The following is a 10,783-nucleotide window of genomic DNA, read 5'->3' as shown; positions in this document are numbered from 1 at the left end:
CGCGCCCTGGTCTGGCGGGGAGACCAGCCCCGGCGACGCTCCGAGGGGCTGCAGGCCGGGGTCGGCTCTTCCCCGCCTGCCTCGAGTGCACGCTTTGGCCGCGCTGACACGCGACGCCAGTGGCTGGGGACCCCAGTGCCCCGTGGCCCGAGACCCACCCTGGAAAGGACTGTCCTTGGCGGCTTCTCCCGCTCCCTGCTTTGGGCTGGAGCCTGTCGCCGCGCACCGCGGTGTCCGCGTTAGGGGACAGGCAGGGTGGCAGCCGCGGGGCGAGGCTGGGGGTGAGCTCCACTGCGGGATGCCGAGCATGCAAGACCCGGGAGGGCGAGCCGGGCGCTTCTGGAAGCGAGTGTCTCCAGGAGGAGCTGGGAGTGGTGTGTGGGCCTGAAATGGTATGCCAGGAGCTGGGATGCTCTGGAGGGCGTCGGGAGCCATGGACGGTTGTGAGCAAAACCCGAGTTAGGATTTTCAACCTGTCTGCTGCGTGGAGAAAGGACACACTGGGGGTGTCTGTGAGGGAAGAGGCTACTGCCTCAGTCCAGGCGAGCGATGGTGGCGCCTGGACCGGATTAAGGTCGAGGCGCTGGGAAAGCAATGCAATTCCGGGTGGATCCGCCGATGCATCCGGTGTGGGGTGAGTGCTCAGTCTGAGCTTCTGGAGGAGTGGAGTGGCTGGAGACAGAAAGAAGCATCTCAAGGGAAACCAGGCTTTTCAGGGAGAGAGCAGCACTCTGACGTCCTGGAGTGGCGGTGTTGCTGGAACCGAGGTTGTTGGTGTCCTGGGTTGAAGGCAGGGCCTGGCACTTGGACTAAGGAGGGAGTGATTTCATGACCTCTCCAGGTATGGGCCCTTGGGGCTTGAAGGTGAAGAAGAATGGCTGGGGTGCCTGAGGCTGGGGGAAAAGTCTGGCAGGTGGCTGAGGGAGGGGAGAGTGGCAGCCGACTGGGAAAGAAACAGGAGGCACCACTGTGGTGGAGGAAGGGGTTGATTTACTGTGTGTTCATCAGGTCCCTGGGTTCCCTCTGGCCACTGGTGGGGACCATCCAACCTCAGGCTGGAGGGGCAGCCTGGAAATGTCAGGCAAGCACAGCAGGGGAGGGTCCCAGTGATGGGCATGCCATGGGGGTCCAGAGCGGGGATGGAGTCAATTGCCTGTTATGAGAGCAGAAAGGACACATCTAGGGAGGGTCATGAGTGGTTTTGTTGACACAAGTGAACACTTGGGGCTACGCTTGGTGTGGCAGCCAGCCAAGCACCCAGGCCTTGCTCTCGTATGGGAGGCTGAGGGGGCATCTGTGACCTGGACAGTGAAGATGGAGGGGAGGGCGCCCTGGCAGGTGAGGGAAGTGCCATCTGAAGAAGGTCCTGGGGCAGAACCCAGGGAAGGCGGGTGAGTGTCTGTGGGAAATCAGGGGAGGTGGCCATTGGGACAGGGAGCTTGGTCCTGGGTCACACAGCCACACCTTGGTCTGTGTCTCTCTCCTCCTGCTGTTGTAGGACCTGATGGCCTTCGAGGATGTGGCCGTGTACTTCTCCCAGGAGGAGTGGGGGCTTCTGGACACAGCCCAGAGGGCCCTGTACCGCTGTGTGATTCTGGAAAACTTCGCCCTTGTGTCTTCGCTGGGTAAGGCCCTGGGTCCTCCATGGGAAGCCCAGTTGGTGACAGGCTGTTTTGTCTGGACTGCCCCCACACCTCACTGGTGGGCAATGAGCAGACCCACATCTCTGCTCTGGGGCCATGTGGAGCAAGGTCTGGACCCTGGACACATAGTATGGTTGGCCTAGTCACAACCTGTCAGCTTGTCCAGTTCAGTGCCGAGCTCAGTCCCCTTTGTTTGGCACTGCAGACACATTTGCTGCTCTCAGCACCCATGGGCTGTTCCTATGGCCCTTGCCCTGGGTCATCTTTAGGTTCTCCTGGTTGCACAGATGATGTCATCTATTTCCATGACCCCTGACTCCCACCCTCTCTGGGGAGGTGGGTTACCTGAGCTAGGCTGGCCTCTCACCTGCTCCTCCTCCCCACAGGACTCTCCACCTCCCGACCTCATGTGGTCACCCAACTTGAGCGTGGTGAGGAGCCTTGGGTTCCCCATGGAGCAGACACAGCCCCAACCCCAGCCAGAAACGCCCACAGAAGGCACAACCTTGGTGAGTGGGAACCTAGTGTGGGGTGAATGCAGGACTAACCTCTGCCCAACCCTCTCGTCCCCTCCCAGACACTTAGACATGTCCTCTCCTGACTTCCTTCCTTTCCGTCATCTGCCTCTCCTGGAGGCATCAGCCTTAGCTGCCCTTGAAGGGGAGCTTGAAGAGCACAGAACTGGCTTCACACAGGTGGGTCTCCCAGACTGGTGAGACATGTACAGTGTCCCACCCTCAGCTTGGCTGTGTAGCATCAAATTCTCCACATCTAGCTGGCACATTTGTGGGGTCATTTCTTCCTTCTTTCATCTGTTTGTGGTCATCAATTATTATTTGAGCCTTATAGTGCCAGGCACTAGAGACAGCCCCTACCAGGGTTCTCTGGTCCTGCCTCTGTGGGGCTACCAGTGCTGGGGGAGAGATAGTCTGCAAGAAAGACTCATGAATGAGGCTAGAGCTAAGACAGAGGTCAGTGCAAGGAGCAGAGCAGTCTGTGGAGTGGGTGCCCGAGATTGGGGCCCTGGGGAAAGAGGAATGAGTGATGGGATAGAAGCAGGAGTTGACCAGTCCAAGGCCTGGGTGGCAATAGCATCTACTGAACTATGCTCACCCCAAAGCCTGGGTGCCCAGGGATTGGTGTCCATATGGTGGGAGTCCCTAATGCACTGAGTGCCACACCTGTCAGGGCACATGCTGCCCCAATACCTCAGCCCCTCCTGCAGAGCCACCTGGGCCTCTGGGGTTCACCCTTGTCTGCCCACTCAGCCTGCCCTGAAAACCTCCTGGAGTTTGCCCCAGTCAGCCACCGTTTCTCTGCTTTCAGGGTCCTGGCATTTGGCAGAGGATGGAGATGATTCTGGAGAAGTGGCATCACCAGGAGCCTTTCCACATAGGCCATCTAGGATACCTACTAGTATCTGCCCTGCTGTGAGTGCCTGCCATGCTGCAAAAAGCCTGCAGGGACAATGTCATGTGTCCCCATCTCGGGAGAGGAAACCCACGGGGGTGTCAGTGATCTACTGGGAGAGGCTCCTGATAGGCTCAGGCAGTGGCCAGGCCAGTGTCAGCCTGCGACTGACCTCCCCTCTGAGGCCTCCCAAGGGCAGCCGGTCAAGGAAGACCCTCACAGACCACCTTGCACTGGGAAGGCATCCCAGGGCACTCGAGCGGCAGAAACCGTGTACACAGGATGCCCCTGGGAAAACCTTGGGGAGCGTCCAGGACCTGGAGGATGTTAGCGTAGGGGGCACAGATGGAACCGGTGCAGCTTGGCATGAACCTCAGAGACTCCCCAGAGGCCAGGCGTCCCCAAGCTGGGATGACCTGGGCGAGGCTCTCCAGGCCAGCCCTGGTCTCCTCCCTGGGGAGAAGCCCTTCGAATGCAGGGCATGCAACAAAGTATTTGTGAAGAGCTCAGACCTCCTCAAGCACCTGCGCACCCACACTGGGGAGCGGCCCTACGAGTGTGCCCAGTGCGGCAAGGCCTTCAGCCAAACGTCACACTTGACACAGCACCAGCGCATCCACAGCGGCGAGACGCCCTATGCGTGCCTTGCGTGTGGTAAGGCCTTCCGGCACAGCTCCTCACTGGTGCGGCACCAGCGCATCCACACAGCTGAGAAATCGTTCCGTTGCAGTGAGTGCGGCAAGGCCTTCAGCCATGGCTCCAACCTCAGCCAGCACCGCAAGATCCATGCGGGCGGGCGGCCCTATGCCTGTGCACAGTGTGGCCGCCGCTTCTGCCGCAACTCGCACCTGATCCAGCATGAGCGCACACACACGGGTGAGAAGCCCTTTGTCTGTGCGCTCTGTGGAGCTGCCTTCAGCCAGGGCTCCTCGCTCTTTTTGCACCAGCGTGTGCACACGGGCGAGAAGCCCTTTGTCTGTACACAGTGTGGCCGCTCCTTCAGCCGCAGCTCCAACCTCACCCAGCACCAACTACTGCATACAGGCGAGCGGCCCTTCCGCTGTGGGGACTGTGGCAAGGGGTTCTCCAAGGGCACTGTACTGTTGAGCCACCAGCGCATCCACACGGGCGAGAAACCATTTGTGTGCACACACTGTGGCCGTGCCTTCCGTGAGCGTCAGGCCCTCTTGCACCACCAGAGGACGCACACTGGTGAGAAAGCCAGCACCCCAGGCCCAGCCTGCACCCGCAAGCCAGGCCTCCTTCAAGGGCATCATCGGAAGATGTACCGGGGAGGGAAGCCGAACCCACTCCCGCCACAGTTCCAGCTCCAGTCCCAAAGTCAGACAAGGCCTGAGGTGGCAGGTCGCAGCCCCACCTTTCCTGGCCTTCGGTGAATCCCTTTCACAACTAAAGGGCCCGTGTACTCTGTAGATCCACAATAGGGACAAGGCCTGTGCATTTGAGTCAGGGACTAGGGAGACCCTTTGTATTCCATTTTCACATGGTGACAGGATTTGCCATTTCAGCCACAGGTCAGACCTCCATCTCCAGAGAGGTCACAATACAGAAACATGAAGGGCAGCACATGGAGGCTGGGACTCTAGTGAGGCAGTGCCTGTAGTCAGAGCCATGAGGAAGACAACAATGGCAGCCCCTCACTGTGATGCCACTCAAGGTATGTTATGACAGTGGATGCTGAAGTGAAGTGGAGGAATCCCCCATGGGATGGGGGCTGCCCAAAGAAATTTGTGATGTCTGTGCACAAACTGGCCACTGAATGGCCTCTGGGTATCCCACCAGCCTCTGTTCATCCAAGCCTTCCCCAGGGCCATCCAGTTGGCAAGAGTCCACAGGGGACTAGGGGTTGGAGTATGCGCTTTGGGCAAGTGACTAGGCTCTAAGTCTCAGCCTCCTCTCCTGGAAAAAATAAACAAGATTTGGGTCCACTGAGCACTGTGTTTGCATACACTCTAATAGGCAGGATCCTGTACGGGCCAACATGAGTTCACTGCCAGCTCTTGTTCTGAGTGCTGGGCTGGTATTCTTACTTGGAAGATGAAAAACCTGAAGCACACACTGGAGAAGAGTTGTCCGTGGCACACAGTGGAGACAAACTCAAGCCCAGGTGGACTGGCCCAGCATCCAGACTCCTTTCCTTTCAGGCTGTGTTCTGGTCAGTCATGTATGAGGGCCTGGCTTTCCATACTTGGCAGAATCTGGAGGTGGAAGCCCATGGGGCAAACTGTGGCTCCCAGCATTGGAAGGACATATCCAGGAAGATGGCTCCTCAGTGACGTATATTCACATTCTCCTCCAAGTCTAAGCTTGATCCAGTCCTGTCACCAACTCTTGTCACCAAAGTTGATGGTATGAGCAGCCTTTACATCTGAGCTGATAGTAGTAATTTTAGAGACAAGATGAGGCTGCTCAGTTTTGCTGGGTTTGGTTGCCATGTGTCCTCCCATTTGTCCTCAATTGGGAGAGTTGAATAGGAAGGACTTGCCATTACCTAAGGCTATGTGTGAAGCCCTCCTGAGATGCTCCCCCCGCCCCAGTGTAACACCCCTGCATGACACGGACATAAGGGTGGAATTGGGGCCCAGTTTGCTTCCTGTAGCCTGGAGGTTCATCTTTGAGAAATAAATGATCTTTTTACTGGGGAAAAAAAGTAGCATTTGCAACGTGAAATACATGTGGTTTTTTGTACAGCAGTGTGGCCGTCTACAGCAGTCTCCTGTCCCTGTGCCAGAACATGGTTCAGGTTTTAATAAGAGTTCAAAGAAGCTCTGATAAAGATTTATTTATTTAGTGTTGGTCTCACTCTGTTGCCCAGGCTGGAGAGCAGTGGCACATCCACAGCCACCCCAGCATCGACCTGCTGGGTTCCGGTGATCCTTCTGCCTCAGCCTTCCAATTAGCCAGAACTACTGGCACATGCTACCACGCTGGCTAATTTCTTATTTATTGTAGAGACGAGGTCTTGCCAAGTTGCCTGGGCTGGTCTCGCACCCGTAGGCTCAGGTAGTCCATTCGCTTCAGCCTCCCAAAGTGCTGGGATTACAGGCTGAACCACTGAGCCTGGCTGATAAAGGTTTATTTTAAAACAGTTGTGTGAAAAGTAACAACCTAGCCGGGCTTGGTGGCTCAGCCTGTAACCCTGCGCCTTTGGGAGGCTGAGGTGAGTAGATTGCCTGAGCCCGCGGGTTTGAGACCCGCCTGGGCAGCGAGACTTCATCTCTACAATAAATCAAAAAATCAGCCGGGTGTGGTAGCGCATGCCTGTAATTCCAGCTACATGGAAGGCTGAGGCGGAAGGATTGCCGGAGCCCAGCAGGTTGAGGCTGCGGTGGCCGGGAGCGGCCACTGCACTCCAGTCTGGGTGACAGAGCGAGACTCCAACTCAAAAAAAAAAAGAAAAGTAACAACCTGCACCCATTTCACCCCATTGCAGTGCAGGTGATACTGAAAATATGTAGACAAACCATCAGGCTGTGTATTATGACAGATGTTCAGGACATGGCTTCAACTGTGCGATGAGCCCTCCTGGCCATAGAAAGGTGGAGGAATCAAGGCAGGGCTGTGTGTCGCCTGCTGCTGAAGCAGAGGATATGGCCATATGTAGTGACCCCACAACACTGACTCCAGCCCAGTGGGTCCTCCATCCTATACTCCAGAACCTTATAGCCATCCCCCTACTTAAAAAGAGTACAAACAGGACCAGGTGCGGTGGCTCAATTACACCTGTAATCCCAGCATTTTGGGAGGCCGAGGCAAGAGGATTGCCTGAGCCCAGGGGTTCAAGACCATCCTGGGCAACTTGACAAGACCTTGTCTCTATAATAAATCAAAACATTAGCTGGGCATGGTGATGTGCGCTTGTGGTTCCAGCTACTTGAAAGACAGAGACAGAAGGGTCACTTGAACCCAGCAGGTTAAGGCTGCGGTGGTCATGAGTGTGCCAGTGCATTCCAGCCTGGGCAACAGTGGGACTCTGACTCAAAAAAAACAAACAAAAACAGGTTTTGTGCCATTGGACCCCAGACCCTTCTGCCCCACAAACCTCCCAAGTTCCTGCAAAGAGTTGTAGGCTGGGGGTGGCAGCTCACTCCCATAGTCCCAGCACTTTGGGAGGCTGAGGTGAGAGGATTGCCTGAGCCCATGGTCCAAGACGAGCCTGGGCAAATTGTTGAGACCTCATCTCTAAAATAAATCAAAAAATTAGCCAGGCGTGATACCACGTGCCTGTGGTTCCAGCTACTTGGAAGGCTGAGGCAGAAGGATCACCTGAACCCAGCAAGTCAAGGCTGCGATAGCCATGAGCATACCACTGCACTCCAACCTGGGCAACAGTGAGACTCCAACTCAAAAAATAAAAAGGAGTTGGAGTATTCAGGATGCAGCTCTCCAAGTCCCTGCAAGAGCTGGTTTTCTGAGGTGGGTCCCCTGTGGGTCCCTGAATCACTCTTCCCCCTTTTAAGTCTGTAAAGCTGTAGATGAAGACTCCTAACAGAGGGCTCTTCTGGAGATCCCATGGGATTCAGGAGCAGAGGCATATTTCAAACAAGTTGGGTACCCAGAGAGTCACCTGAAATCTTTACCTTGGTTTGATGGTCTTAGAGCCAACTTACTGTCCTGAGCCCTCCTGACCCCTCAGACTGGGCTCAGTGCCCCAGCCTGTCTTCCCTCCAAGTTCCTTCCCCATTGAGCTCCTTCTCACCTATGCTTGTGTTTGTTTTCACTCAGCTGCTCCACCTTCTCTGAATCTGCCCCTCTCGGTATCCATGACTGATCACTGACCACCAACCTGGTCTCCCACTTCCTCCCATGTCTTGGGCCTTCAGATATCTGCCCCTTACAACCTCAGTGGTCATGTTGGACTAGCCCGTCTGCTCTTAACCCTTAACAGGCAGTGACTGTAAAAGTCCCTGGACTTCTGAGATCTGACTGGACACATCCATCTCACTTGGCTCAGAAATCCACTGAAACTACAGAGGGGTTTTTAAAACGTAGAAACCCATGAGGATGAGGTTGAGGAAAGAGGGGTCACTGGCAATGGATTTCTGAAACTAAAAGTGGATGGGGAGCTGTCACTAATTTAGGGAAAGCCAGATACTGAGTGGACACCAGGGAAGTGAGAAGTCCCACCAAGCTTGCCCTGCATATAGTCAGAAAGCTATGGAACCAGAAGTCCAGGGGAGACCCACAACAATGAAGCTTCCCTGGGGACAGCTACTTGAGAACACCCTAATGTTCTCCCCATGTAGTGGAAAGCAAAAGAGATGTTTCTGGGAAATCTGCACTGTACCAGAGAATAGTCTCAAACCCACCCACCCTCCGAGAAACAACTTCCAATTTGTGTTTAAGACCTCTCTCCAACCGGAGCAGGCAGTCAGGGATTCTCACGGGTCAGAAGAAATCAAAATTGGCACTTGGAATTTAGAACTGAGTGAATAAGACATGGTTCAGCCAGCCACTTGGCGTGTGGAAGCAAAACTGACCCATTCCACAGTCATTTAGAAAACAGCATTGCCTATTGAGAGAAATGAAATGAAGCTCACTCTGTCTAGTTATCTCCAAGTAAATAAAACGTTGGGCATGTCTTGTAAGCCTGGACAGACGCCTCCATCCCTTACTTTGCAGAACTGATATCTGAAGATATGTCGGTGTCTGAGGTTATAATCCTGAGACAGTTGCCTCATCAGGAAATGGGCGTCCGCCGACTCTGTTGCTTCCGCATGTCTGCAGAGCATTTATCAGAGGTCGAATGAAGCTCCCGCCTCCGGAGAAATACCCCGGGGTGGAGAAAAGGCCCAGATGCGGGTTGACCTTCTGAACCGACTTGCCTCCTCCCAGAACTATCCAGAAGCGACTCCCGGTCCGGTTCCCCAACTACGGACCCAGGAGGCCGCGGAGTCGCCATTCTGGCCTCTCGGGAGGGCAGGGCAACTCTCCCGCCAATGCGATGGAGACCCCAAGAGATGGGCGAATGAGCTCCAGCTGTTACCTAGGGAACGACAGGGGGTGGGAGGGGCCTGAGCAGAGCGCCGACTCTGATTGGCCAAAACATACTCCGCCCCGCCCCTCACGTCCCGTAATAAAGGCACCGGGACGCTGTGCACGTGCCCAGGATTCTAACTTGGTGTACCCCTGGGGAGTTGCCGAGTCCTGGGAACCGGGTGTGATGGAAGAGCTGCTGTCAGAGAGGCGCGGCACTGTGGATTCTTTCAAGAGGAAGAGAGCGCCTCTCTGACGGGTAGACCTTTGAAAATATGCGTCCTAGCCGGGCTAATCCCACACCTTGGGAGGCTGAGGTGAGTGGATTGCCGGAGCCCGCGGGTTCGAGACCCGCCTGGGCAACTTGATGAGACCTCATCTAGACAATAAATCAAAAAATCAGCCGGACATGGTAGCGCATGCCTGTAATTCCAGCTACTCGGAAGGCTGAGGCGGAAGGATCACCGGAGCCCAGCAGGTCGAGGCTGCAGTGGCCAGGAGTGGCCACTGCACTCCAGTCTGGGTGACAGAGTGAGACTCCAACTCAAAAAAAAGAAAAAAAAGAAAAGAAAATATGCGTCTGTTGGGCAATATCACACCTGTCCCTGGCTCGTGGGTTACATCTTCTGAAGGGAGGACATGGTTCCCTCAGAGCTGGCAGTGTGGAAGGGGGCTTAAAAAGACATCTACAGTGTCAAAAATTAGGCTAAGCATGTACTCAACCTTTGCACAGTTTAAAAAAAAAAAGTTCCCTTTCTGGAAACTGGCAACAGCACCTGCTGGCTAGGTTAAACTGTTTAACAGCTTTTTTTTTCCGCTTCTGTGAACCCCACTAGCATTGCTTGAAAGGTACCTAAGCCTCCAGGATGTTACGGTTTGACCCACTTGGAAAGTCCCAATGTGGTTTTCCCCCATTTAAGCAAGCCCCTATAGCTAATGGGCACCGCTTGCTGTGGGACTGTTATGTCCAGCAGGCAAGTGGCCGCTGGCCGGCTCATGGCTAATAAAAACCTCTCCTTTTTATAACTTGTACTTTTGGTGTTGGTGTCTGAATTAAGCACTCGGTCCCTATTTCAGCAGGTGACATCACCCATGTAAAGACACACACACACACACACACACACACACACACACACACACACACACCGCCCACGTTCTCATTATCAGCAAAAACACTGTAGGTCAAGTTGATAATTCAGATGATTATCTCCCAGATAATTCCAGTAGTTTTCATGGCCACTCAGGTTGGTTAAGAATGACCCCTGGCCGGCGCGGTGGCTCAGCCTGTAATCCCAGCACTTTGAGAGGCCAAGGCGAGAGGATTCCCTGAGCCTGGGAGCTTGAGACCGGCCTGGGCAACTTGGTGAGAACTCGTCTCTACAATAAGTCACAAAAACAGCTGGGCTTGGTGGTGTGCCTCTGTAGTTCACTCTGTCTAGTTATCTCCAAGTAAATAAAACGTTGGGCATGTCTTGTAAGCCTGGACAGACGCCTCCATCCCTTACTTTGCAGAACTGATATCTGAAGATATGTCGGTGTCTGAGGTTATAATCCTGAGACAGTTGCCTCATCAGGAAATGGGCGTCTGCTACTTGGAAGGCTGAGGCGGAAGGAAGGATCATCTAAGCCCAGCAGGTCGAGGGGCTGCGGTGGCTGTGAATGTACCACTGAACTCCAGCCTGTGCAACAAGAGTGAGACTCTAACTCAAAAAAAAAAAAAAAAAAAAAAAAGA

The 10,783-nt window shown here is 54.6% G+C and overlaps 1 protein-coding gene across 1 annotated transcript in view; it reads left to right on the top strand.

Moving 5' to 3' along the window:
* The window catches only part of LOC103270949 (zinc finger protein 324B), a 9,515-nt gene extending 209 nt beyond the window's left edge, over positions 1 to 9,306 (top strand). Inside the window, exons 2-5 of the mRNA XM_021717755.1 lie at positions 1,499 to 1,625; positions 2,030 to 2,152; positions 2,970 to 4,446; positions 8,910 to 9,306. Of these exons, the coding sequence (XP_021573430.1) occupies positions 1,505 to 1,625; positions 2,030 to 2,152; positions 2,970 to 4,446; positions 8,910 to 9,306 (2,118 nt within the window). The 5' untranslated portion in view covers positions 1,499 to 1,504. The remainder of the gene's footprint in view (positions 1 to 1,498; positions 1,626 to 2,029; positions 2,153 to 2,969; positions 4,447 to 8,909) is intronic.
* The last annotated feature ends 1,477 nt before the right edge of the window (positions 9,307 to 10,783 follow it).

Source organism: Carlito syrichta, unplaced genomic scaffold, assembly GCF_000164805.1.
Source record: "Carlito syrichta isolate Samal-C Ts95f unplaced genomic scaffold, Tarsius_syrichta-2.0.1 Scaffold310876, whole genome shotgun sequence".
In the NCBI taxonomy this organism is placed as follows: domain Eukaryota; kingdom Metazoa; phylum Chordata; class Mammalia; order Primates; family Tarsiidae; genus Carlito; species Carlito syrichta.
Note: the sequence above shows the minus strand (reverse complement) of the source record. Positions and strands in the feature narration are given on the sequence as shown.